At 50.9% G+C, this 27,728-nt stretch overlaps 2 protein-coding genes across 4 annotated transcripts in view; both read right to left on the bottom strand.

The window, feature by feature from the left end:
- The window catches only part of PHF12 (PHD finger protein 12), a 41,163-nt gene extending 28,024 nt beyond the window's left edge, over positions 1 to 13,139 (bottom strand). The window contains exons 1-2 of one of the 2 annotated variants that reach the window (XM_007183863.2): positions 12,491 to 13,139; positions 11,662 to 11,843 (exon numbers count right to left, since the gene is read on the bottom strand). In XM_007183863.2, coding sequence (XP_007183925.1) covers positions 11,662 to 11,843; positions 12,491 to 12,556 — 248 coding nt within the window. In that variant the 5' untranslated portion in view covers positions 12,557 to 13,139. The remainder of the gene's footprint in view (positions 1 to 11,661; positions 11,844 to 12,490) is intronic. The other variant, XM_007183862.2, reaches the window with a different exon arrangement.
- Positions 13,140 to 16,684: 3,545 nt separating this feature from the next.
- The window catches only part of SEZ6 (seizure related 6 homolog), a 98,016-nt gene continuing 86,972 nt past the window's right edge, over positions 16,685 to 27,728 (bottom strand). Inside the window, exons 5-17 of one of the 2 annotated variants that reach the window (XM_057536854.1) lie at positions 25,438 to 25,623; positions 22,200 to 22,368; positions 21,901 to 22,067; positions 21,129 to 21,323; positions 20,757 to 20,895; positions 20,449 to 20,645; positions 19,646 to 19,840; positions 19,072 to 19,263; positions 18,788 to 18,985; positions 18,471 to 18,509; positions 18,110 to 18,227; positions 17,923 to 18,025; positions 16,685 to 17,758 (exon numbers count right to left, since the gene is read on the bottom strand). In XM_057536854.1, the coding sequence (XP_057392837.1) occupies positions 17,726 to 17,758; positions 17,923 to 18,025; positions 18,110 to 18,227; positions 18,471 to 18,509; positions 18,788 to 18,985; positions 19,072 to 19,263; positions 19,646 to 19,840; positions 20,449 to 20,645; positions 20,757 to 20,895; positions 21,129 to 21,323; positions 21,901 to 22,067; positions 22,200 to 22,368; positions 25,438 to 25,623 (1,931 nt within the window). In that variant the 3' untranslated portion in view covers positions 16,685 to 17,725. The remainder of the gene's footprint in view (positions 17,759 to 17,922; positions 18,026 to 18,109; positions 18,228 to 18,470; positions 18,510 to 18,787; positions 18,986 to 19,071; positions 19,264 to 19,645; positions 19,841 to 20,448; positions 20,646 to 20,756; positions 20,896 to 21,128; positions 21,324 to 21,900; positions 22,068 to 22,199; positions 22,369 to 25,437; positions 25,624 to 27,728) is intronic. The other variant, XM_028166868.2, reaches the window with a different exon arrangement.

Raw genomic sequence — 27,728 nt, 5'->3', positions numbered from 1 at the left:
TATCAGCTTTTCCCTTCATGGATGGCCTACCTTTCAAAGGCAGAGAAGAGGGTCATATTGAAGGATACTGGAGAGATGAAAGCAGAGAGAAAGTTCATGGGGGTCCCTGAACCTTAATTTCTTACTCTCCTTTATCCCAGCTACTGACTCAAATACAGCTAATGCCACAAAGTACATAAAAAGTACAAGGGCTGCTGGTTTTTTCATGCAGAGCCTTAGTAGCTGTGTTAACAACAAGGAGGCCAATGAAGTGCCAGGCCATTACAAACGCCCTATTGAGAAACTTAGCTAGTTGCGTCACTTCCACAGGCATATAATCCTTTCAAGCTAGCTGACTGTGCCCCCAAATTTTATCTCCTTCTATGTAGAGCTGGCTTGGGGCATCCTCCCAGTGAAGGACACCTGGAGAAGAGGGTTATAAGAAGTGCAGGGAAAGAAGGAGGGAGGGTAGAACACCAACAGTTATAGCAGGTGTTGGCCTCTGCTGACTTCTCCACAAGCCAAGCCTGGTGCCATAGGGCCTGATTTACCACTGGTTTGCCGATTCCTGCAATCCCGGCTTCTCTACAATGGAAAATGAGCTGGCTGCAAACATTTAAAAAATGGGCTTCATTCATTCACCTTATGATGGATGCTGGAGCCCACCTATTTTAGAAAAGAGTCAATATTCTGGCCTCAACAGTCACTTTCTTTTTTTTTTTGGCAACAAAGGATTTTACTTATTTATTAAAAAAAAATTTTTTTAACATCTTTATTGGAGTATAATTGCTGTACAATGTTGTGTTAGTTTCTGCTGTATAACAAAGTGAATTAGCTATACATATACATACATCCCCAACAGTCACTTTCTAATACTCCCAGGGAATATTCCATTGGAAAGAACCAACACTTTTAATTGTGTATTCCATAAGAGTCTCAAAGATATGGAAAACTGGGTACTGTTCCATGGTCAAATTTTAGTGGACTATCAAGAATAAGGAAATAGGCTACACTCTTCTTGCAGACACAGCTCAGGGAAACTGGACCAGTTCACATCTTACAGATATTGGACCTAAAATTCTATAAAGGCTGGGAAAACTAAAAACAGTAACATCTTAGGGAGAATATCTATTTGAAATCCAACTAAATGCAGAGAGCGGGTTTTTACCCAAGGCTCAGCTGCTTTTCCCTAAGGAGGATTTCTGCTTCATTTACTCTCCTCTGACAGGGTCTTCCAAAAAAAAACGACGGAAGAAGAATAATGCTACTGGGACTTCCCTGGTGGCACAGTGGTTAAGAATCCTCCTGCCACGCAGTGGTTGAGAATCTGCCTGCCAATGCAGGGGACATGGGTTCGAGCCCTGGTCCGGGAGGATCCTACATGTCGCGGAGCAACTAAGCCCGTGTGTCACAGCTACTGAGCCTGCGAGCCACAACTACTGAGCCCACGTGCCACAACTACTGAAGCCTGTGCGCCTGGAGTCCGTGCTCCGCAACAAAAGAAGCCAACGCAATGAGAAGCCCGTGCACTGTAACCAAGAGTAGCCCCCCCCCCCGCCGCCACTAGAGAAAGCCCGTGCACAGCAACAAAGACCCAACGCAGCCAAAAATAAATAAATTAAATTTAAAAAAAAGAAAAAAAAAAAGAATCCGCCTGCCAGTGCAGGGGACATGGGTTCAAGCCCTGGCCCAGAAAGATCCCACATGCCGTGGAGCAACTAAGCCTGTGCGCCACAACTACTGAAGCCCGCGTGCCTAGAGCCCATGCTCCACAACAAGAGAAGCCACCACAATGAGAAGCCCGCGTACCGCAAGGAAGAGCAGCCCCCGCTCGCTGCAACTAGAGAAAGCCCATGTGCAGCAATGAAGACCCAACGCAAACAAAAATTTTAAAAAATTAAAGAATAATGCTACTCTTTGGGCCAAAACAGCACAGGACTTATTCCCCTCTTCTTTTACCCTTACCCTCGCCCCTCCCCTAATTTTACTCAGAAACCTCAAAGCTCCCCACCCTGCATGACTGAAGTAATCTCCTGGGCACGCTGTCAAACTGTGCTGTCGTGGTTTGATGCCACAGCTAAGTGCTGACTTGGGCTTCTGAAGCCTTCCAGTTATACCCCTGGTGACCTATTTAGGAGTTGAACATACTTGTCAGAGAGAGTGCCATGATTTTTCCCTTCGGCCCACTTTTCTCTCAGATGGTCCCTAACCAAAGAACAATCACCCTAAGGGCCTGAATGTGTGCACACAAATGGTAAGATGTGTGGAAAGCTTGTATACAGCAAGCATACAAGCCTTGCACATGAGCTCTTTCCTGTAACTTAAATAACCTGCAGACACTCTTCTTACTATACAGCATCCTACAACACCACAAACTGCAGCCTGAAGTCAAAGATGTCTGATATCATGGAATCAGGCGTCGGAATTGCTTTGAGTTAGAATGGCTAAGTGTCATCTACGCCAGGCAAAACCAAGAGGACTACCAAGGAGGGATAAAGCAAAACGAAGATAATAAAGCAAAACAATGTTTCTCAATGAAGGTCAAAATTAGTGACATAGTTCTCCCTACATTTAAGACATTCTTTCAAAAAAATGGCAAGCAAGATCAAGGAAAGTTAAATATAGCCAACCCACGTATAGAACTATGAAAAGTTACAGGTTTAGACACATTTAATGAGATTTATGTAGTATAATTTTCACAATGTATTTTGACCAATAATTGATGATTGTTAATGGAAAAAGTTCACCACAGAGTTTCCCTCTAATGTTTCCAGAGCTTTGTTAAAACCAATAATCAGTAGAGGGACTTCCCTGGTGGCGCAGTGGTTAAGAATCCGCCTGCCAATGCAGGGGACACGGGTTCGAGCCCTGGTCCGGGAAGATCCCACATGCCGCAGAGCAACTAAGCCCGTGTGCCCACGAGCCACAACTACTGAGCCCACGTGTTGCAACTACTGAAGCCCATGCACCTAGATCCCATGCTCTGCAGCAAGAGAAGCCACTGCAATGAGAAGCCTGTGCACCACAACGAAGAGTAGTCCCTGCTCGCCGCAACTAGAGAAAGCCCGTGCACAGCAAGGAAGACCCAACGCAGCCAAAAAAACAAACAAACAAACAAAAAAAACACGAATCAGTAGAACTCTACCTGAGGGTTCAGTGAACATGGGAATTAAAAAGCTCACAGCTCATCACAGGAGCCCATGGCTGGTGGAAAGAACAGGAGTAGCTCCACATTGCCCAGTTTCGTAATGCAGAGACTTTTCTAAACTCACTCGAAGTTCCATGCATTTCATTAGCTTTTCTGCTCTTTGTACAAATGCAGACAGGAGGAAAAAATATCCAACAACCCTCTGAGGATCACAGCTGGATAAAAGACTGTAAATGTGCTTGTGCTGCCACAAACAGGTTTCCACTCTAGAATTCAACCTTGCTAGTAATTCTGAGAGGTACCCCCACCCCTGCCTGGCTTGGAGGTAAAGTGATGTCTTTGGGCTACAGTCAAACTCAAACGCCACAGAGAGTCCTCTCCTGCTCACTTGAGCTTATTTCAAAAAGAGCCTCACGCAGAGCCCAAATCAGTGGGAAAGACTAACGCTAGGTTCAGGCATTGAGTCCCCGCCACCTGCCTCCCCCACCCTGCTGTTACTAAGTCTTTTGTCCTTTCAAGACCGGGAAACATTTCCTGGGAGATACCCTGTACAGTTCGTCAGAAAACAGGGGAAGGGCGAAGATTAAACACCAAAGCTACTAACATACAGAAAAGCAAACGTAATTAGGGAGAAAGGAAGAGTCACCATGTGTTTGTGTTAACAAAGGTACCATCCACTTCGAAGAACCCAGACATCATTTCTGTTCCCCAACCAGTGTTTATCTTCGCACGTCTCTCATTTGTAATACCACTAAGTATTACGCAGCAATGAGCAGAGGAAATGGGTCAGTCTCTGGCTCTCAAGTAGTTTAATGAGCATTTAGTACAGGATTGCAAAAGGGAAAGTAGTTCTTTGAATGAGCGAGTCAAGTTTTTCTTAGAAAATTTCATCAATCTGCAAGGTGTACTTGGAATTTGCTTATTGTGAATTCAGCAACAGCTGTATGTAACAGCCAAGTTCCTTTTTGCTGATGGGTCCAATCAACGGTTTCTTCTTTTGTCAGTGCCCATTATACTCCTCAGTGTCTTTTGCCTCCCACACAAAACTTCATCTTTATTCTTATTTGCTGAGACTAGATTTAGAAATAATTAAAGGCTTAAAGGATGAGGATTTTGATATCTGTAAGTGGCAGGCAGAAAAAAGAGTCACCTTCTTATTCTTCTTAACTGTTGTTGAGTCATGGGAAAAGCAGTCAGCTAGCGACCTGTGCATGCGTCCTGGGCATGGTGACAAATCTGCAACACCAAAGTGCCTTTCTGAAATTTGGTCTAGGACTTGCACTGAATACAATGTCCTCCTCTTTCAGGAAACTGGCAGGGGGACAGCTGTACTCCTGTCCTCTCTCTTGGGAGGCTAGCATTATGCAGAGGTGCTCTTATAAGTGTCACTCATGAATGGCAATGCAGCTGGCCATGTTGTACTCCCTGGGGACTTTAAGTCAAAGGAAGAGCACAGTGGAGTTGGGAAAACAAACTTTTTTTTTCCCCTGCTCTGGTGACTTAAAACTCTGGCACCTTAAAACAAAAATGCAGGGACTTCCTTGGTGGTCCAGTGGTTGAGAATCCGTCTTCCAATGCAGGGGACATGGGTTCAATCCCTGGTCGGGGAACTGGGATCCCACATGCCACGTGGCAACTAAGCCCTCAGGTTGCAACTACTGAGCCCACAACGAAGAGCCTGCGCGCCGCAATGAACACCCAGCGCAGACAAAAATAAAAAACAAAAACAAACAAACAAAAAACCCCCAGAAAACAAGAATGCATTTCCAGGAGCCTGTGCTGCATTATCATAGTAAATGCCATCATAACCTCAACCAGAATTTTCCACCAGATTGGTCTGCTTAACTACACACCCAAGGAACTGTTGTGTATGCACTGGGGGTGGGACAAGAAAGTTCAGAGATGGATTTCAGTACTCTACTTACAACTCAAAGCAAACAACATTCAGCTTCATCTATTTTCTATCGCCCTATCACTTGTAGAAGAAAAAATATACCCATTTCTGTTAAGAAGCAGGACACCTGCATTTCTAGGGAGCATCAAAGTAGACGGTTTCTTTTTATAAGCTATATAAAACCTTCAAGCAAATATTCCCTGCATGCCGCCTCGCTATTTACTGCTATCTGGGCTTACATAAAGACACGTATAAATAGGTGAGTTCACTGCACTGTTCGAACAACTTTTTGTTCTTGTTCACCGGGATCAAAAGCTCATTAACTGATCTGTAGTTATTTCCACCCCAAGCAGTTACCAATCAACCTGAAGTGATTAAAATCTTCCTCCTTAAACCAGGAACCAGGGGCCTCCAAGTATGAGAAGTGCCTATACACAGAAATTTTCTATTGTGGCTGGTGGGAGCCAGGTGGGCATCCTGCCTTAGGGCAGGTGGTGGATTTTTTATACTGCCTCTAGGGTAACTTCCAGCCTTAGACTTCTTTGCTAAGAGGAGTCACCCAGAAAAGCTGAAATAGCAACACACCAAATCATCATAAGGTTCCCTCCACTGAGATACACCATCTTGACTGAGTTCACAGAAGAAATCCTTTACTTACTGTCATTACATAGACAATATAGATATAGACATTCAAGTGTGGTTAAATCAACCATCTTTTTCTAGGTAAGACTAAAAATTAAAAAATAAAAAGATAGGGGGGCTTCCCTGGTGGCTCAGTGGTTGAGAATCTGCCTGCTAATGCAGGGGACACGGGTTCGAGCCCTGGTCTGGGAAGATCCCACATGCCGCGGAGCAACTGGGCCTGTGAGTCACAACTACTGAGCCTGCGCATCTGGAGCCTGTGCTCCGCAACAAGAGAGGCCACGATCGCACCGCGATGAAGAGTGGCCCCCGCTTGCCACAACTAGAGAAAGCCCTCGCACAGAAACGAAGACCCAACACAGCCAAAAATAAATAAATAAATAAATTAATTAATTAAAAAAAAATAATTGTGTAAAAAAAAAAATAAGATAGGGGAAGTGAAAAGACAACCCACAGAATGGGAGAAAATACTTGCAAATCATATATCTGACAAGGGACTTGTATCTAGAATATATAAAGAACTTTTACAACTCAATAATAAAAAACCAAATAAGCTGATAAAAATTGGACAAAGGATCTGAATAGACATTTCTCCAAGAAAATATATAAATGGCCAAGAAGCACATGAAAAGATGTTCAGTATCATTAGCCATCAGGCAAATGCAAATCAAAACCACAATGAGATAGCACTTCATAGCCATAGGATGGCTTTAATCAAGAAGGCAGGTAATAGCAAGTATTGGAAAGGATGTGGAGAAATTGGAATGCTCGTACACTGCTGGTGGGAATGTAAAATGATGCAGCCACTTTGGAAAATAGTCTGGCAGTTCTTCATAGGTTAAATGTAAGAGTTACCATATGACCCAGTGATTTCACTCCTGGGTATACACCTAAGAGAAATGAAAACAGATATCCACACAAAAACTTGCACACAAGTATTCATAGCATGATTATTCACAACAGCAAAAAGAAGAAACAACCCAAATATCCATCAACTGATGAATGGACTAGAAAAATATGGTATAGCCATACACAGAATAGTATTCAGCCATGAAAAGGAATGAAGCACCAACAAATCCTAGAAGGATGAACCTGGAAAACTCACTGAGCCCTTTTGAGTAACACTTGTACTTTCATTCAGAGCTTAATAAAAAAGTGTTTCATTCAACACACAGTAGTGACAATTTGAATTCCTTTTCAGTTCAAATCAGGTAATTTATGTCTTTATGATTTGGCTTTAAAAAAATTCTCTTGGAAACATACTTGATTAAGAATTTTAAAAAGACCAACATGAATCTCATCTCCAGATTAAAATGAAGGCTGTACCTAAATATGGCTTTTACACATTTAAACATGTAAAAAACAACACAACTCATTTACAAAGGCCCCAAACAGCCCTAATGTACTAGTGGAGCCCATCTGTAAAGTACTTTGAGAGCCTTAAGGAACAGCAGGAGATTGATGAGATTATAACTGCATCCTACCTTTCACTGAGTATGGTAATTAATTTTGGGACAAGCCTGAAACGAAAAATTTCCTACAACAGTACCACTAAGTACTTGCCTTAAATTACACAAAAACTGTTACCTCTGAGAAGTATTACCTCTCTTTCCGGTTTTAATATTTCTGACGCTTCCTTTCTCAACCAAAGCCATCTGGGTCACAAACATTTTGTGAGTAAACAACTCATACCAAGTATTAGCCTTATATTTTTAAACAGCGATTATCCCTTATCTTTGAACTAAAGCACTCATTTCATAAAAATTGGCCCCGGAGCCCCACATTAATTTGACGAAGCATGCATGTGAAATTGAGTTAAAGTTAAATGTTACTAGACCCTTCCTGTTTGAGTGGACCATTTAAAAACAATACTACACACCCAGATTCCAACACAACACAGCAAATGCAAAAATAAATAAAATACACACAAAACCAAATTAGGTTTGTTTATTGTTGAGTTATTTTACTATTGAGGGGGCAGAGTGAAGGGAGGGAGTCCAGATGCTGTCACCTCCAGTTCTTCAGTGCCAGGCTTCCAAGCACTTGGAATGTCAGAAACAAAAGATGTATAAGATAATGTTAAAACAAATGTATTTTAATTCACCACTTGCCTGATACTATTCTAATGACGAGCTAAACACAACAAAATCAGAAAAATCACCTCCTTAAAAGTTCAAACAGTATAGATTTTCTGCAAGGCAGTTTTTTACTGTGTGTGTGAAACCTTTCTTGTTATGACTCACTGAAAATTAAATATGCAAAACTCCAAGCTGAGCTTCGTTTTGCCTGTGCACAGAGACCTTTTTACTCTCATTCTTCGAAAACCTCATTCTGGATCATGCTGCCAACACCAGAGAGAGGAAAGCCGGCCAACAATTCCAAATATAACATGCGGAGGCAAATGCTACAGAAATCTGTCTGACGGGAAGCGACCATGCTGAGGTCTGCTGAGGTAGATGCACTTCTCAACCAGACCGTTCTGGTCCCTCAGACTGTTTGGAGCAAAATGCAATCAGAGGAAACCATCCAGGTTCCAGTCAGCCTCATTACTGATGCCTACGGTATTCACTTTATCAGTGAGAACAATCCTATCCATCTCAAACAGAAAGATGGGTCTGCGGCAACCAGAGCTCCACCAGTTAGTCTTAATTTTTTTTTTTTTTTTAACGCCGGTTTTTAGAGACCAGTCCATGGAGATCAGTATTTTCGGAAAGCTCAACTTACGGCACAACAATTATGATAAAGGTCAGGTTCCCCAGCGAACACTTAAAAACATCTCTTCCTAATTCTCTAGGAGCAGGTTTAGTAACCCCTAACCCCACTCTGAATAATTGATAAACCAGTTAAACTTGGATAAAATGATTACACTATCACTTAAACAAATATGAAGACATCAGCTCAAGTTTAATTCTTCAGTGAGTTCATGGTACTGAGCACAGGACAATTCATTCCCTCACCCAGAAGCTCATCAGAGAAAACCCAGAAAGAGGGCTCCCAGTCTAACTGGGAAGAAAGGACTGTTCCTCATACAGAGCCCTGGCCCCTGAGATAAGACAAGACAATTAATACAGCTTATGTGACCAGTCATTTCCTCCAGTAGATTATCTTAGGAAAAATCCCCTGTGGTTATGGCCATGTCACTAAGCCCAGGAGGTAAAGCTTGCCTAGAATCACTTCGGGAGCATTTTACTAGATGCTGTTCACTGGGAGGCAAGCTGGAAAGGCCACCAGAGACTGAAAGAGGACTTGTCTCACAGAATTTTGAATGGAGACTCACAGCAGCATTGCAATTATGACCTACAGGGTTTGCAAAACGCCATCTTCACTTTTGAACATTCTGTACATAAGGAAAATTATCATTAGTATGCTTATCTAAATAATCCACTCTTAGTTAAAAAGGGAAGCAAGAGAAAATATAGTCACACCTCCTAACCTCACTCCCACATGACACAAATAAACAATAACGGGACAAATTACCATGAGCACACGCAGGAATCAAAATTTTCTGACACCATTAAGTGCTTGACCTAACTACTCGGGTTGAGATGGTTAATGAAATATTTCACTTGGGCTAGAAAGAGTGTGGGGTAGGAGGCAGGAAAGTGGGGTAAGCCTCACTTGAAAGAAGGGTTCCTGCCTTTGTATCAATATCTGCAACGTTTTGTGATATATGTAACTACTCAAATAAGTCAATGGTACATTCAGTACTGGCATCTTCAAAGAGGGAACTGGAGATGTGAAACAAGCTCTGCCTCATTTACTAGGATTCTCAAAGCTCTGATTACCAGTTCCCATTCATGGTCTTAAAAAAAAAGTAGTCAGTGAAATGCACAGTCTGAATCTCACTAACAGCTAGAAGCCCCTCCCTCTCTCCTACCAGCTAAAGTAGAACTGTTAATTGTTAAAATTTGACAAGACTTGAACTCATCAAATTCAAAGATTCAGGGGTTAGGTTTTATAGTTTGAAAGCCCAATCTCAGGCAAAACAGCACACTTTTTCTATGCCTGAAGTTTCTAATAAACAATTTCAGCTTTATTAAACAAACAATAATAAAGAGTTTACAAAATTCTCACTCAGTATGGGAATCACCATTCTTGGTTAACGGTAACTTCATTCTACAGGTAAAACATTAATCCACATTTTAAATCAAGAAGTCTACAATTCAGTCTTAGTATGTATCAAACAAGCACAATAAGAAAAACATAAGCAACAGGGAATAACTGGTGAGCAACACAACACATCCAGGTACAAATCTCTTCTGTGCTCAAGAACAGCACAGGAAACTTGACAGGAGATTTTTTTTTCCAGGTGGATTACACCTTATACCAACAGGAAGCAAAGGTTAAAAACCACAGACCCTTACTGCTGGTATTAGTCACTTCACAATAAAAATTTTAAAGCCATTGGCAAAGCTTCCTCCAGGATAATCATTTTTGTCTCTGCAACATTATAAGCCAAGATGGGGTGCTCTCCTGGGCAAAGGAATCTTGGGAATGGTAATGGGAGCTTCCTACAAAACTTCTGACCACAGACTTAATTTGCCCAGTCTCAGTCATCTGTCTAATAAGTGTTCCAAAACCTGCAATTAGTACAAATATACAATGGGCACTATTCCACCAACCGAGAAACGGAATGTGAATGGAACTGTGTAGAGAGCTTAAGGAAAACCACTTTTTTTTTTTTTTTAAACAGAGAGCTAAAAGAGGCAACATCAAAAACGGGTGGGAACAAACAGAACAGCCCCTCTCCTTCCCGCTCTCTCCAGCCATCTCCTCTCATAAACGTCTGCCTCAGTCAACTGTTGCTGAACAGAACAAGACCCATCAGAACAAGATGGAATCGGGGTCCCGGCGCAGATGTGGGATTTTTGTGGAGGGCAGAGGTGATTTCTCCAGGCAGAACCTGGAGTTTAAACTCTTCTTGGCCGGATTGTTCTGGGCTGAGCTGCAGAGGCGGATCAAGCAGCGGGAGACCAACCCTGGTCCCTCCCTCCCTCTTCGGTCTCTCCCCTCCCCTCGCGTTCAGTAAGCGTGGGGCGGGGGGGGGGGCGGAAAGCGCACAGCTTTCCAGCTCTCCGGTCCTTAAAAATGCCCTCGCGGAGCCACCACACACAATCCTAACCCCGGCAGCAAAGAATTCTGCAGCGAAGGGTTCGCCGATCCCGAGCGGAGAAGTGAAATCGGCGCCCAATGGCAATTTTAATTGTCTAACCCGGTCCGATTTCCCAAGAGGCGGCAGCGCGGGGCGGGGAGGGAAGAGGGAGGCAGCTCCGACAGGCAACAGGGGGCAAGCGGCGGCAGAGAAAGGGGACTAAAGCGGCAAGATCCCAGCCCCGGCCCCCGAGGAGCTTCCGCAGAAAGGACCCCGAGGCAACCCCCACCGTTCCCCGGGAGACGTTTGCAAATCATATATGCAGCCAAAATGGCGCTGAGAATAAAAATATAATTTAAAGGCAGGTCGCCATATTGTAAACAGAGAGGCAGAGAGAAGAGGCGGACTCGAGAGACACCCTCCATGATTTCTTCCACAGCCGGGAGCGCCCGGGCGCCGGGTCCCGCGGGTCTGGACCAGGGCAGCTCCGGCCGCCGAGGGCTCCGCGCACCCACCGCGAGGACAGCCCAGCCAGGCAGGAGCCCGAGGGCGGCGGGCGCGCGGGGAGCCGAGCGGCGCAGGGCCCGGAGCTCCTCCCCTTCCTCCCCGCCACCGTCGGCCGTGCCCCACCGGCTCCGTCCCGGCTCCTCAGTGACTTCCAATCCCAGATGGGGCTCTCCTCACCCCTCCCAACCCCCACCTCGGGGTCCGGACCCACTGCTTCTCCTCCCCCCCCAAACGGCCGGATCCGGGCAGCACCTGGGGGCGGGGAGGCGCTGGCCCCAGCGGCTGCAGAAAGCTAGCGGCTGCAATCGCCCGTTATTTCGGCAGCCACGGGTAGGCCGGGTGAAGGAATGTTCCGAGAAGGGTCCGCCAAGGGGCTCCGGAGGGGTCCCCAGACCTTACCAGCACTGGAGATGGAAGGCGGCTGGGCAGTGGTCACAGCACAGGAGATCCCCACCTTCTTTGCAGCTATCGCAGCTGTCGTGGTTGGTGGCCCTGCCGCTTCGCCGGGGCTCCTTCTCAGGCTTCCGACTCCGCTTTTCTGCCTCGTCCGTCTTGGGGGGAGCCAGCAGAGCTTGGATTTGCTGCACACACATACAAATGGCGTGTGTGCACACTCGGAGGTCCCGGGCGGTCCGTCGCCCCCCCGGCGCGGCTTCTCCGTCACCCACCCCTCTCCCCCCTTTTGTCCTTTTTCCTCCCATCCAGCCTGCTCCCAGAACCTCTCAGCCCCCGGAACCAGGGGGAGCCCAACCTAACCGCGTTCCTGCAGCACAACAACGAGAACGGCTTCTTCCAAATGGGGAGGATCAGAGTAGGGGGATGGGGAGAGGGTGCGCGGTTCCCTTCTCGCCACTTCCTTGTATGGACAGTGGGGGACTCCAAAGCCAGGCTCGGGAGAGGCCTGAAGCCCAGTACCCGGACGTGCTGGGGGAAGCACAAAGGGGCCGACAAGAAGGGGGTGGGGAGGTCCGCCGGTGCAACGAGATGCAGTGGGTTGGCGCCTCGGGAGAGCGAATCGAGGGCGGCGGGTAGGTGAAACTGCTGCAAACGTCCTCGGCGGCTAAGCGTAGCCCCCCGAGTTGCAAAGATGGGAGGGAGAGTCTGGGTGAGGAAGAGCCCCCCCCCTCCCGGCCCTCTTGCGCTGCGAACTCAGGGCCGGCTTTGTGGGGCGGAGGGCGGAGGTTCCCTCCCGGCGCTGGGGGAAGGGGATGAGGAGGGCCACTCTTACCTCCATCAGCCCCCCCGACGTGTCCAAGTCGTACACGATCGTCTTGGTCTCCATTTTCTCCCACATTCATCCACCTCCCGGGCTGGGCGCTCTCTGCTCCGGCCCCCCCAACCCCGGGGGGAGGGGGGAAACGGGGGGAGGGGGTGCTCCTGACCCCGGCCCCCCTTCTTTTTTCCAAACACGGGTCCCGACTTCCTCGCCCTGGCTCCCCCCCACCCCCCGGCCCCCAGTCCCCGGGACGGCAGCGTCCTCCCCACGGGCCGTGAGGGGGGAGCGGCCCCTCAGCCCCGGCCCGGCGTCTGGCTGCACGGTGGGTCCCGGCTCCGGGGGTCAGGCCTCGGCGGGGCCTAGTCCCACAGGCTAAAGCCGGTGCTGGCGACCGCTGGTCCGGCCGGGAAAGCTGGCGGGCGCTGCCATCCCGGGGTTGGGGGGATCGGAGTGGGGGTGAGAGGTTAGGTGAGGTTGTGGTACGTGAGGTGACTGCGGGGAGGGTGATGGGGGGTGGTCCCCGGGCTCCGCCTCTCGCCGCCGCCGCCGTCTGCGTCCCGGCTGCCGCGCACTTGGCGCAAACTTACCGCGAGCGCCCGCAAAGCCACCCGCGCAGGCGCCCCGGGATCGCCGCTCGCCGCGCGCAACCGCAGTGACAGCCGGCGGCCGGGCTCCCGCGCAGCCGCAGTGAGGGGGGTACCCCCCAGCGCGCAGCCGCGCTGGCATTCGTCTGGAGCGCCGAAGCCCCGCCTTTCTGCCCTGCGCCAGCGTACTGAGAGAAAAGGGCGGGACTTGAGGTCTCGCGCAGGCGCCTGGGAGAGCTCCTCAGGGTCATAGCGCAGCCGCAGGAACATGGGGATTCTTCATCCATTGGTGTTTGAGTATAGACCAAGACTACTCTGTTCCCGCGCAGGCGTGTTGAGGATGCTCCCCTCCCGCCCCACAGCAACACGGCCGGCTCCGCGCAGGCGTATTGTCACCTGAAAGCCCTAACGAGAATGCTTCTCCTTTCGCCATTTTGGTAGTGGGATATAAACTACTATGTCCTGGGAGTCCTCAGGCATGAACAGAAAGGAGCAAAGTGTGGTGTTGGCTAGAGCTGGTAGGCTGTCGGTGACAGCAAGTACTCCTAGGGATGTTGTACTGGACTTTTTGGTTCCAGCGTCAGGTGTGGCTGGACCAGGCGCCATATTGGTAAAGAGAAAAGAAAAGCCATCGCGACGGAAAACGATGCTTTTGGTGTCGGGTTGGATGGCTGCTGTTCCCTCTTCCCTCCCGCTCCCAGCAGTAAATTTTAGCCTGAGCATTCCTGCCTTTCATGGTGATGGAAGGAGAGGTCAACCTGCCCGTTACTACCCTCTCTTGATCACTGTCCCTGAGAATTGCTTTCCAAGAGGAAGCCAAAAGCGAAGAGTTTGTAATGCGGACAACGCCCAGCTACCTGCCTACAGTGGACTTCAACTCCCAGTTTGCAATGCGCAAAGGGTCCAAAGGGCGAACGGGAGCGCATTGCATCCTGGGAGCAAGAATCGCGGTGGCGCTGGTGGGTTATGGGGGCCGTAGTTCCGTGTGCATGCGATGCTGTGGACGGTAGCATGGACTCGGGGAAGAGTGATTTGCCTGCCGGAAAGAGATACTTTTCAGAGCTGCCGTGCTGCATGCTGGGATTTGTAGTCTGAAACGCCGCCCCTCGAATTCTGGGCGGGGCTTCACGCTCTCCACGGCGCCCGCCCCTGCCCTTGGTACCATCTTCAGAGACTGCCAGTTATCTCTGCCTGAATGTAGATGAAGCGGTGGAGAAGGGAGTGGCATCATTGTGCCTGACACTAGGCGTTTAGTTGGCGTTGTTACCAGGTAGCTGTGTCCTGGCTCACTTTTTTTATTTATTTATTTATTTATTTATTTATTTATTTATTTATTTATTTTTGGCTGTGTTGGGTCTTCGGTTCGTGCGAGGGCTTTCTCCAGTTGCGGCAAGCGGGGGCCACTCTTCATCGCGGTGCGCGGGCCTTTCTCTATCGCGGCCCCTCCCGTCGCGGGGCACAGGCTCCAGACGCGCAGGCTCAGCAATTGTGGCTCACGGGCCCAGCTGCTCCGTGGCATGTGGGATCTTCCCAGACCAGGGCTCGAACCCGTGTCCCCTGCATTAGCAGGCAGATTCTCAACCACTGCGCCACCAGGGAAGCCCCCCTGGCTCACTTTTGATGTTAAGGTGTACTTAGCATTCTCAGAAGCCTTAAACTGGAAAGGGCTTAAAAACCATCTCTATTAATCTCCTCACTTCCAGATGCACAAAGAAGAGCAGTGAATGAAACAGGAATCAAACAGCTTTCTTGATTCCCAGGCTAGGATACTGTCTAACTGCCTGTGACGAGTTGCTGCTTTTTTGGGGAGAGTAAGGAGGATGATTGGATAGGGTGGGGATGTCGGTGTGTGGTCTTAGGTTTCCGTTTTTCTGACTTTCCTAATGATCCTGTTGTTGCCTGGGAAGAACGATAAAGTCCTGGGCCTTATTGATCAAGCAGGGGAGTATATCATGTAGATCGGCCCTCTCTGCCCTCTACCAGCCTCAGCAAACAAGAAATCTTAGTGGCTATGGGCCAGAGATGTGGCCCTCAGAGAGAGGAGGGCTGAGCTAGAAGTATGGAAGTGGTCGGACCTCATCTCTTCTTAGGCTGTATTTCATGCCACAGACCCTCAGAAATGGATACATCATGTGCCCTCTCCCACTGGCGTCCTTCCTACTGCTCAGGGCCCAGCTGTGTTGCTGTGTCAGCCTGAAGGTATTATGGGGCAGAAAAGTAAGCCATTGGCACATGTCCAAAGAGCCAGGCTTTGCTCTGATCAACACCATCATTGCTGTTGAGAACAGAATAGGCATTAATGGGCTAAAGAGGGAAATAATACTTGGCTCTGTTGACAAGTGCCAGGGGAACTAATCACTCCACAAACCTTCCTCTCAGAACTTGGAGGATGAGGTCAGCCCAGTGGGGCCAGTAGTTGGTGCCACCTTGGAGAGCTCCAGCCCTGGCTGTTCCAGGGGGATTGAGAGAGAGCAGGTGGGTTACAGATGCCTTCGGAAGTGACCTCTTGTGGCTAATTTAGGCACTGCATCCTGCATAGACTGGAGCCTCTCCATCCTTCAAGGTGGCTTGTGGTAGAACCAGGAGGTGGGCAGCCATGAGTGGTCAAGACATCCCCGCTGGATGACTGTAGAAGTTCTGGTTGCTGCTACTATTTCCATCAGAGATTTTGTGTCATCTGGCTTCTGAGTGCCCTTAACTCCCTGTTGCCTCCCTCTTGCTCTTACTCTGGAGAGCAGCCATGCAGAGCATACCTCTAAGCATGGATGTATAATGGGGACCAAGGCTGGCTAAACACATCTCAGGAGGTGCTGGGGGCCATAGGGAAGGGGCATAGAGGCTGGGAGGGACCAAACATGGCAAACTTAAGCACATCCACTTCAGTCACCTCTTTCTGGAGTCCATGGATACAGCTTTTGTTAAAATAGGAGCCAGGCCCCTACGCTGCATTGCCTCTGCGCCTGACAGTCTGGATGTTCTCTGAGGACAAGACAGACTAGAGCCTCATGTTCAGGGGTTCAGTCTCTGATTCCTATTCCAATTTCCTAAGCCTTGCTAGCTGGAAGGAAGCGAAAGAAGAGAGGCGTCAGGCTTCCTGGGCTTTTCCAGCAATACAGTGGCTTAGAGGACAGGCTTGGGAATGTGCCAGCCTGCAGTTCTGGACCTAGCAAAGAGGAGGAAATGAAGCATTGGGATTGATGAGCATTTGGGTTCCTGGGCTCCCATACCCCTGTGGCACCAGCAATTGGGACCTCTTATTTCACATGCCATCTGTTGCACTGACCTTGTTGGGACAGTGGTCCCTGAAGCACTGGCATGTGACTTTTTTTCTGTTGTTGTTGTTGTATTTTTTTTGGCTGTGCCGCGCAGCTTGCGGGATCTTAGTTCCCTGCAGGGATTGAACCCAGGCCACCACATTGAAAGTGCTGTGCCCCAACCACTGGACCGCCAGGGAATTCCCATGACTGGGTTTTGATAAAATCTGGAGATGATCAGTTGGTAGGTCCAGCATGCCTTCTGGTCCTAAAGTCCACATCCCATTTATCTTCCACCTTCCTTCCCTCCAAGAAAGTACCATCCACCAGGCCATTGCTTGGTTTTTTTCAAAAACACCATTTTAATAAGGAAACAACAGAAATAGAAGATTGTTCTCTGGCTGGAGCCCAGACGCCATATAATACATTACATGTACAAAGTGGCCTGCAGCCAGCTTCTGGGCCTCTCCCTGGGACGCTCTGACCCCCTGTTCCATGCCAAATTCCTGGACCCTTGGACCTCTGCTCCTCTCCAGAATATACCTGCCCACTCCCCTGATCCCAAAACGCAGTGGCCAGGAGGGAAGGCTGACAGGGGGCTGGGGTTGGAGGAGGGGCTAATGGGAAAGAGTATGTTTTTAACAGCCAGGCTGACATCAGGGGAAGGTCTCCCTCTCTTCAGGGTGCAGGGCTGCCAGGGGAGCAGCGGGGTGTCCTGCTTTGGTGTGGAGCATGAGTGGTGTGGCCTAGGGAAGCCCAACCTGAGCTTGGGGTAGAGTCCCTAAACCCCTTAGGATCCCTTAGAATTATTGCCTCCCCCAGGAAGGGACAAAAGGCAGAACTGACCATTCCCGGGGCCTTAGAGAAAGACTAGAGACCCCCCCCCACCCCGAGGGGGCTGATGTCAGCATGTCAGGACTACCCAGAGGTCACTGTTGAGAGCAGTTTTGGCCACTGGTGATGGCCCCGTGAGGAGCACCCTGGCACAGTTTCCGCCACTGTCAAGTTAACCCTGCTGCAGGGTGCTACATGCCAGGGCTGGATGGTGGTCACATGGAGAGAGGTGCTCCCGCTCTGCCTGTGAATTCCAGGCTGGAGGTCCAGGGCACGAAAGAGAGTCAGGAGAATGCTGGTTCTTGATGCCTGTGCCCCAGCTGTGTTCTGCCTAGAGGCAGATGCCCCTGACTTGGACCCAAGGAGGGGCCCTAAGTGGGCAGTGGTACCAAGAAAATAGGCCCTGGTGGGCATTGCAGGCGGGAAGAGCACAAGTTCTTGAGGGATTGGTGGCATCTCTTCCCAGGTGGTATGTACAGGAGGTGGAGGGACAGCAGGAAGCTGGGAGCCCTGCTGCTGGGCTGTGATGCAGGGCTGAGCCGGCTTCCCCAGGCTGCCCCACCTAGATGGAGACTTCATATTCTCTCGTCTCCTGCAAAGGAAAGAGACTGCTGGGAGTTGGAAACTTGTAAAATGTTCGCCAGTCCATAATCCACCTTCCCAAGGGAAAGGAAAAGAGAGAGAGGGCTTGGCAGGACCCTCAGGGGTACCTGCCCAAGGGAGCATAGGATTGGGTCCTGATTAGGGTGTCAGGCCTGGCCTGGGTACTTACTCCAGTCTCGTAAGTCGGATTGTCAAATGCTGACTCCACGGTGATGCGGTCATAAGGGCGGGGTCGTGTTCGGGGCAGCTGCAGGGGGCTTTTCCCCTGGAGCCTGTGCGGCAGAGAAGCCTGTGAGTCAGGAGTGCTGGGCAGGAGTGAGTCAGGGGTGCAGGGCAGGAAGGGAAGCCAGACTCACCTGGAGAAGTAGAGGTACACACCTCCCACCAAGAGCGCCATTGCCACCAGTGGCAAGAAGATGGCAGCTGCAATGTGAGCAGCATCCAGGGTGCTGGAGGCAGCAGGCGCCTTGGCAACTGAAAGCACAGAGGATGGGATTGGGGCAGAGGCCTGGATCCCACATCCCCTCACCTCTGCCCAGGGGCATCCAGCCACCAGCTCCCTCTAGCTGGCTGGGGGCAGGGAAGGAGCTTTTTGCCCCGCTAGTCCCAGACCTCTCTCTTTCTCTGCCCTCCCTCCTCAGAGAACCCATGGCCTGGGAGCTGTGAGAACTAGGGGCAGGGAGGTTATTTCCCTGGCCCTCAAGGTTGGGGGCTCACCATCCAGGCTGCGGCCGCTGTAGAAGCCATCCAGAGAGGCTGGAACAAGAGGGGAGGGCCAAGGGCAGTGGATGAGCCCAAAGAACCAAACCACTAAGGTAGGGAGTGGGCTGATCATGGGAAGGATTTGTCCAAGGAGAGCCCATCCCAGAATTTGTCTTGGTGTCACCAGGTCAGACGGATCTGGCAGAGACTGGGGAGACCAAGAATAACATGAAGGGGGCATGGGCAGGGGGTTCTGGTTCTCAGCACTTGACATCTTTGCCAGAGCAGCCCTACGGGCCAGGCAGAGGTTCCGGGGGTGGCAGGGCACTCACCAGCCCTACAGATGGGTGGGGGGTCACTCCAATGTGAGGGGTGTCCGGGCACACACTTAATGCTGGCCTGGCCCTTCAGCACGTAGCCAGGGGCACATGAGAAGTGGATAGTAGCCCCCGCTGGGTGCAGCTGCTTCTCAGGACTGCGGGCACCATTCTCGGGGGCGCTGAGGCCATGGCACGGCTTGAGATGTTCCACTGCAAAGCAGGCAGAGCCCAGTGAGGGTGCCAGGCCCCTAGCCTCCAGAGGCAGCATCTTCCCATCCTCCTCATTTGAGACTTACGGAGACATTTGGGGGGCCGGTCGCTCCACTTGGGGCTGCTGGCTTGGCGGTCATGGCAGGTGAGGATGGCACTACCCGTCAGCACAAAACCCTGGTCACAGATGTACTGCACGGTGGCCCCCACGGGAAACTTGGGGCTAGATATGAGGCGTCGGCTGTGCTCCACATCCCCAGGGTCATGGCAGGAAGTCACTATGGGTGGGGGGTGATGGGGGGAAGTAGCCCAAGTAGAACTCAGCAAAAGCCAGTCCACGCTGGCTTTGTTCCAAGTCAGCCAACATCTTCATGGCATATGGCTCCACCCCTATTTATTTGCCCCTACCATTTTGCTGGTGTATCTCCTCATTTGCCCCTTCCCGTCCATCAGAGTCAACAAATACTGATTGGCCATATACCAGGAACGAAATACTTGGAGTACTTGGCGGATGACCCTATGAGAAAGTATTATCCCATTTCACAGATGAGGAAATTGAGGCTATGAATACCAGCTAATAATGGCTGGAGTCTGGGTCAGAATCCAGGAGAGAGGCTTGTAGGTTGTGCTGGGGAGAATATGGGGAACAGGTACACTCACCCCTCTGGCAGGAGGGCAGGTCCTCACTCCAGGTTAGGTCCCACTGGCACATGAGGACACTGGATCCCACCACCTGGTAGCCAGGATAGCACTGGTAAGTGACGACAGTGCCGTGGACCAGCTCAGGCTGCGACGGGCTCTTCCAGCCATTGGGGATCTCAGGCAGCTCCGGACACGTGTCATTACGGGGCACCTCTGGGGGCAGCAAGATGCAGGCCGTCAGCAGCACCACAGGGACTGTGCTAGCCTCCCTGACCCCGAGGGCACTCCGGCTCCTGCCAGTTTGTCCTGGGCCTAGCCTGCTCTAGGCGGGCTCAGCGATTCATGCCTTCCTGCTCAAGGGCCCCTCCTTGCCTGTCCCTGGCATCGTTCTGTCTCCTAGATTCCAGGGTTGTCACCTAAGCTTTGGCCTTACTTCCAGAAGTATGTTGGCCAATTCCTCAGTCCTGAGAGAGGGATTGGGTAGGGTGGGGAAAACTGTCATTTCTGTCAAAGATTGTTAGAAAGGTAGAAACGAACACCTTTCCTTGGTTCCCTATTTCTGTTATGAAGTTCTTCCTGCTGTCTACCCAAATCCCTCTTGCTGCAACAGAGGCTTGCTTCCTCTCACTGGGCCCTCAGGGAAGATGGAGAACAAGATTAGCTTCCTGAAGGTGATACCTGGAGTTTCCCAGCTTTCCCTCATCAGATAAGAGCACTCAGGCTCCTCATTGCCCTGGACTCTCTGACTTGCCATGGTTCGGGGTCTGCATCCTGGCATCCCTTTTCCCCCAGGCAGCAGGGTGGGGCAGGGGCAAGCTCACCAAAGAAGTGGATGACAAAGCCCTGCTGGTAGCCCAGCACTGAGGCCCCGGGGTCCGACTGGAACTGTATGGTGACGTCGGCCATGGAGGTAAAGAGCTTGAAGTGGCCACGGGGCCCAGAGTACTGGCCCAGCACCCGGGCTGTCAGGTCATCCCCATCGTAGAAGGTAAGCACGTCACCAGGGCCTATGCGCAGCCTGTGGAGGAGGACTGTCAGGGAGGCTGGGCCCGGGGACCCCATGACGGGCTGGGTGAGAGATGTCCCCAGAGCTCAGGAGGTAGCTTGGCCGAACCCAGTGGGCACTCACACTCGGACGTCCAGCATGATGCGCTTGTCTTCCTCCACATGCACGCCCCAGATGCAGTCCTGCCCACGGCCGTAGGGCTCTGGCCAGTTGGGGGAGAGCACCACGCCGGCCGAGTCTGTGATCTCCCCACTGCACACAGCTGGAAGGCAGAGGAGGCGCGTCCCCTCCGCGTTCCCCCCAGTGGTATGTCCTGGAGCTGCCACCGGCCCACAGGAGTGCCTACCCACTGCTCGGAGCCCCCCACCTCCTCCTCAGGGGGAAGCTTGAATCACACATGTCAGAGGGCCGCTGTGGTCCCAGGCCCCGTGGCTGGCTCCCTGGTGCCCACCCTGCTCCCTGCCCTGGCAGGCCCATCTACTGGTGCCTACTGACCTCGGCAGGCGGGCTCTGTCTCATTCCATTGGGGGTCATGAGGGTCAACGCACTCAATGATGATGGAGCCCTGCTCCAGGGTGTAGCCAGGGTCGCAGCTGAACTCCACGGTGGTGCCCACAGGGTAGGAGGGTGCGCTGCTGCTGAAGTTGCCGTATTTGACAAAGGGCTCATAGCAATGGCCTTGCTGGAAGGCTGCAAACCACAGGGCCCAGCCCAGCTCAGCCTCGACTAGAGCAAACACAGGGGGCAGTTGTCTGCCTACTTCCCTCCCCAAGGCCTTTCTCCTCCTGACTGCAGGTGTATGTCTGAGGTTTGGAGCAGAGGGCAGGGACAGCCCAGATTATCCATCCCGATTGTGCTCAGGAGGCCATCTTGATTACCATTGTATTCCCAGTGCCTAGTTTGTGCTTAGTACACAGAGGGTGCTCAATAAATGTTTTTTGAATGATGGACATATGCATGCATGAGTGGTGCTAGAATGTCTCTTGCAGCAATTCTCCTTCCCTAAGGGTTGGGGCCATTTTTGTTCTTCAAACTCTAGAGAATTCATTCTCTTGGACCAGAGGTCCTGGGTCCAGGCAGGGGTCTCCTGAAAAGATGGAGTAGAATCCTGGACTTCAGGAGAGGGGTAGGGAGAGGGGACCTGGGTGGCAGGTGAGCAAGGGCTGAGTTGGAAGGTGTGATGATGGAATGGAGGCAGAGGGGGAGGGTGTGAGAAGAGACCCCAGGCTCAAGACCCCCACCCCCAGTTAGGTCCCAGCAGGCTCACCCTCATAGCGCAGGGCCATGCCTGCAGCCGCCCCACTGCTGTCAGTACTGAGCTCCACAAAGAAGTGTCGGCCGGAGCTGAGCAGGCCCTCAATGGGCAGGTACTCCACCTCGTAGGAATCATACACGGGCGGGGCCTCCACATTGTCCCCATTGCGGATGATGAGCCTGGGCCAGGAGAGCGGCAGCTGCGTGGCTGGTCGCTGAGTTGAGTGGGGTGAGGCCCCAGGCTTGGGTACCATCCCTCCAGCAGGGTATTACCAGGCCAGGCACTGCTATCCCACCAGGATACCCCCTCACCTGTCGTCATCCTCTGCCAGGGAAACCTTCTCAAAGTGCAGGTGCAGCCGCTGGCCCTCGGGAGCCTCAAGCAGCCAGTGGCAGGTGAGGTTGATGCTGTAGTTGCCCGGGAAGCCAGGAGAGATGATACGGCCCGTGGTGGCATTGCGGATCACTCCACCGCAGGAAGCTGCGAGACAGGGGTGGGATGGTGGGCTGGCCTGTGGGATCCTAGACAGCCTAACAAGCCTCTCTGCCCATCCCAGCTCTGTACCTTCTGCACAGGGCAGCAGGGAGCTTGCTTTCATGGCCCTGAAGGTCAATCCTTTGCCCCTGTGACCCTGAAGCTCCAGGCAGCTGACCTCCTAACCTTTCACACCTCTGGGATTCTTCATGTGCAACTCCCTTGACTAAGGTAGATCTTCCATTGCCTAGCCGTGTAGCCCTGGGTAAGTCACTTACCCTCTCTGCTGACTCCTCTGGGAGGCCTTCCCTGATTTTCCCCTGCCCAGGTGAACTTTATTAATACCCCTTACCAGGGTATATCTGCTGCAGGGTATATCCAACCTTCTTGGGTATATCTGCTGTCTCTACCTCATGCCACTTTCCTGAACCAGTTATTATTGGATATGTCCCTTACCTAGGCCCCCCTGGGCAGGGGCCAAGTCTTTTCAGGCCAGGCACAGAGCTGGTATTCAATGTTTGTTGAATAAAATGAGTGAATGGATATTAAAAAAGAGAGTAGGACTAGATCAGGGATGACAAACACCTGGTATGCATGCCATCCACCTCCAAATCTTGTGCCCTTAGCAGGCACTGCTAGCCAGGCGATAGTCTTGAACGCTGTCTGAAACAGCATCACTACCACTGTCATTTCTGGGCTGACCCCTTAGGGCCTTTCCAGCACTGGTCCCTCTGGCCTGGGACCGTCCTCTCTTCCTAAGCAGAGGCTTAGCAGCTCTCCCATCCCCATCACTGAGGGCTGCTGAGTTACTTGGCCACAGGCTCCTGGCAGTTAAATGGGGCCAGAGAAGGGGTCTCAGGCAACAGGAGTGTGGCTGGTTTCAGGCAGTGCTTTCCTCTTCTGGACACACAGCTCTGGACCCTGCCAGCTCTCAGAGACCAGGCTGCCATGGCCAAGACCCAGTGCCTTTGTCTCCAAGTGTTCAAGACTGCAGAATATTTTAACCTAATAAAGCTCCCGGGGAAGGAGTTGTGGTGAGTTTCTTCTCTGCTTCTTTGCAGAGAGGGCAGACTCACCTTTCTGCTTGGTCTCAGAATGGAACTGCCCTTCAAATCTGATCATGCCCCATCCTTCACTTAAATTCCTCAGTGGCTCCCTATTACCCTCAGGATAAAGTTCAGGCTCAAGAGGGTATTCAAGCCCTTTATAAACCACCCTCTCTTGACTCAGCTTCAGCCCTTCCCCATACACCCTCTTCTTCAAGCGCACCTCACCATGTCCTCACTACAGTGTGCTGCTTCATGCCTCCGCATCTTTGCAGGTGCTGTTCCAGGAATCCACTCCACTTCCCTGAGCTCTAACATGCTTGTCATCCTTCCCTGCCTTCTCCTTGGGAAGCTTTCCTTGTCTCCTTCCTCATTTTGGAGAAGCTCTCCCTCCCTTGGATCCCCACTGTGCCCTGAGTTCCCCCCATCACAGCTCCATCTGCACTGAACTTCCTGAGCTGCTTTCCAGTCTTCCCACCATACAGAGAGCTCCTTGAGGGCAGAGCCCGTGTCTGGCTTATTCACCTCTGCTTATGCCTGGCACCTAGAAAGAGTTTATAGAATGAAATAAGTATCAAAAACCCAAGCTGCCTTTCACGCTGCAAACTAAACATTCCATCTCCCTTCTGCCAACAAGCCCCACTCCACTGGCAGCAATCTCAGACTCCCTGATCACCCAGGGCCAGAACCTGGGAGTCTCCTCCTTCCCCCCATTCCCTCATCAGTGACTCTGGAAACACTTCCCTCCTCTTCATTCCCAGAGTCATTGTCTAAGTTCAAACCCTCTTGCCTGGCTGGCTGCCTAGCCTCCAGACACCACCCGGCTGTCTCTCCTGAGGAATAGTTCTGAGCCCCTCCCTCCCCATCTCACAAAACTTCAACAGCTCCCCACCCAGTGTCTTGGCCTGACATTCAAGGCCCTCCCACTGCCCCCTCCACATGTCTCAGGCCTCAGCCAAACCTGGCTGTTTTCTGTGTCCCTAAATGCTCCCTCACCTTCTCACCTCTGTGTCACTGCCCACATTGTTCCCTCCACTGAAATGTCCAGGGACTTCCCTGGTGGCGCAGTGGTTAAGAACCCACCTGCCAATGCAGGGGTCACAGGTTCGAGCCCTGGTCTGGGAAGATCCCACATGCCACAGAGCAACTAAGCCCGTGCGCCACAACTACTGAGCCTGCGTGCCACAACTACTGAGCCCACGTGCCACAACTACTGAAGCCCGCACGCCTAGAGCCCGTGCTCTGCAACGGGAAGCCACAGCAATGAGAAGCCCGCGCACCACAACAAAGAGTAGCCCCCGCTCGCCGCAACTAGAGAAAGCCCACATGCATCAACGAAGACCCAACGCAGCCAAAAATAAATAAATAAATTTTAAAAATCAGTTACTATAATTTACCACATCAACAGATCAAAGGAAAAATCATATGATCATCTAAATAACAGCTGTATGAATAGTTAATACAACTCAACACTCATTAAAAAAAAAAAAAAAGAAATGTCAAACCTTCAATGCTTACTTCCCCTAGGAAGCCTCCTAAGTACCCAGCTAAGAATGATTGCTTTCCCCCATCCCAGGTCACTCTGTCTCTTTACGGGTACTTTTTTTTTTTTTTTTTGACTGTGCAGCTTGCTGGATCTTAGTTCCTCGACCAGGGATCGAACGTGGGTCCACAGCAGTGAAAGCACTGAGTCCTAACCACTGGACCGCCAGGGAATTCCCTCTTCATTGGTACTTTTAACTTCCTGCTCTGGAAGTTGGTGACCCATGTACTTTCTTTCACTCCCATTTCCTGGAACTGTGGGCTCCTTGAAGGCACAGTCCCTGTTTAATTCTGCTCTGTATACCTGTGGTGCCTCCACACAGTAAGTGCTCAATAAGTGCAGGTTGGGTGAATGCTACTGATGTGTGTGGCCATTTTCTGGCTTCCTTATGGAGAGCAAATGAAGGTGCCAGACAGCAACAGAGAGCAGGAATGAGCCCCCCACCTCACTCCCCCGTTCAGCACTGAGTCCCCTGGGGCTACTCACCAATGCAGACAGGCTCCTGAGAATCCCATAAGGGCTGGGTGGCGTTGAGACAGGTAAGGAGCCTGGCACCCTTCAGCTGGTAGCCAGTGGCACAGTGGAAGCGGGCACTACCTCCTGGGTGGAGGCTGGTGACAGTCACAGCTCCATAAGCTGGACGTCGGGGAAAGTGGCAGCTCAGGAGATAGGCTGCAGAGAGAGAATGGGTGATGTGTGTGTGTGTGTGTGTGTGTGTGTGTGTGTGTGTGTGTGTGTGTGTGTGTGTGTGTGTGTGTTGAGTGGGCTGAGTCATAGCCAGGGCAAAAGGGGCCTGCCCCAGCCTGCCTTGAGGTGTCAGAGGAAGCATCAGGAATTCCAGAAGAGACTCTGACCCCCTCCCCAGAAGGTGCGAGTGATACTTCCGGCAGCCTGGGCTGGTTACTGGAGCAAGCACAGAGGTGGAAGTTGGAGCCTTGGGTTCTGGTCCAAGCTTTCTGACACTTTAGGCAAGTTACTTCGCCTTTCTGTGTCCTAGTTTCCTCATTTGTTAAATGAGGTTCAAAATGCCAGCCCACTTACAGGGATATTGTGAGAATAAATGAGATAGTATTTTATTCAGCTTGGTATCCCTGGAACCAAGAAATGTTTATTGAATGACTTGTAGATGTGAAAGAACTTGAAATAGAGAAAAGCCTATACTGATGTAAAGTACTGATATTATGTTTCCTGTAGGGGACAAATATGAATTACAGCAGGAAACACTTAAGTCAGAGACAGTAAAAGCTTTCCCAGTATTCACTGAGAAATGCTAAAAAGCTTGATGGCAAGGGCTGTGGACTTTTCAAAAACAGGACGGGTCGAGGGTGGTGAGGCAGGACACGCCTTCAAGGAAGTTGTGGGAGGGACACGTTGCCCTGGGAAACTTGGTAACTTTTAGAATTGTCATACCAGGTATGACCGAATGGTGGCAGCAAATCCTATAAAAAACCCGGCCAATCCCAATCCAGTGCCAAGCTGGGGCCTTAGCTAAAAATAGGGGTCAGGGCTTGGGTCTGAGAGGTGGTCAAGGAGAGGGGCTGAGTGAAGAGTCTGAGCTATAGTCTGCAAACCCTCGGAGGTGGTGGGAGAGATGAGGACCGTCTAGACTGAGGAACCACTCCTGGGTCTCGGGGTGGAGGAGGCCCACCCTTACTGATGGTACTAGGTGGATGGGAAGAAAGGTCCAGGCAGGGACTCTACAAGCCTCTGTGTGCCTTTGTATGAATATAAGAAAGGGCTGCCTCTCGGCAGACGAGGGTCCAGACACAAGTTTTGTGATTTTCACCGGTCCTGGTCTTAGTTACTAGGACTGTGAAAGGGGGAGATGATTCCTACTCATCCCTCTCTCACAGAGTTCTTAAAAGAATGGCCAATGAGTGATTGCTTGTGATTGGTAGTCAGTATGGGGCAGTGCTGAGGAGGTGGGCTCTGAGGTCAGACTACCTGGGTTTGAATACAGGCTCCCCTACTTGCTGTGCCACTTTGGGCAAGTTGTGTAACTTCTCTGTGCCTCAGTTTCCTTGTTTACCCACCCATTTGGAGTTTGCATCCAATGTTGTTACATGAGAGGTTAAGTGAGAGGATATATGTGCATTGTCTGGCACAGAACAAATACTGCACACACCAGCTTGCTGTTATTGTTTGTAATTTTGATTAATAAAAGCACCTCACATCTGCATGCACCTTCCAGCTTCTAAAGTGCCTTCATACTCTTCCTACTTGATGTCTACAACATGCTTAGGAGGAAGTTAGGGCTTATTAACTCACCTTCAGGTGAGGAAAACTAAGGTTCGGAGAGACTGAGGGACTTACCCTGACCACACAGCCAGTAAGTGGTAGAGTGGGTGCTTGAAACTCCTGGCTCTAGAGCCCACTGCTTTATATCTCCTCTTTCCCACCTGCCTTCCCACATGAAGTAGAAACCTGGCCTCAGGAGTCAGAGAAACCTGAGAGTAATAACCAAGGCTGTCCTGGGTGGTTGTTCAGGGTGGCCACTCACAATGATCTGGGGAGAAACCCCAGGCTGGGATGGGATGGGACATTCTACCCAGACTGGAGGGGGGAGTGACACTGAGGGCAGTCTAGGTCATGAGCCAGACGTCATGCTCAGCACTTGTACTTCCATCTTCCCCATGAGTTCTTATCACAGTTCTGGGAAGGAAGGTCCCCCATTTCACAGATTAGGAAATTGGGCTGGGATGAGGTGAGAGCAGGAGGCTGGGGGCGGACAATGAAGCCCCCAGACTCCATGGTGGGTAAAGTGCCACTTCTCAAGA

The sequence above is a fragment of the Balaenoptera acutorostrata genome, chromosome 20 (assembly GCF_949987535.1).
Source record: "Balaenoptera acutorostrata chromosome 20, mBalAcu1.1, whole genome shotgun sequence".
In the NCBI taxonomy this organism is placed as follows: Eukaryota; Metazoa; Chordata; class Mammalia; order Artiodactyla; family Balaenopteridae; genus Balaenoptera; species Balaenoptera acutorostrata.
This window is presented reverse-complemented; position numbering and strand designations above follow the sequence as displayed.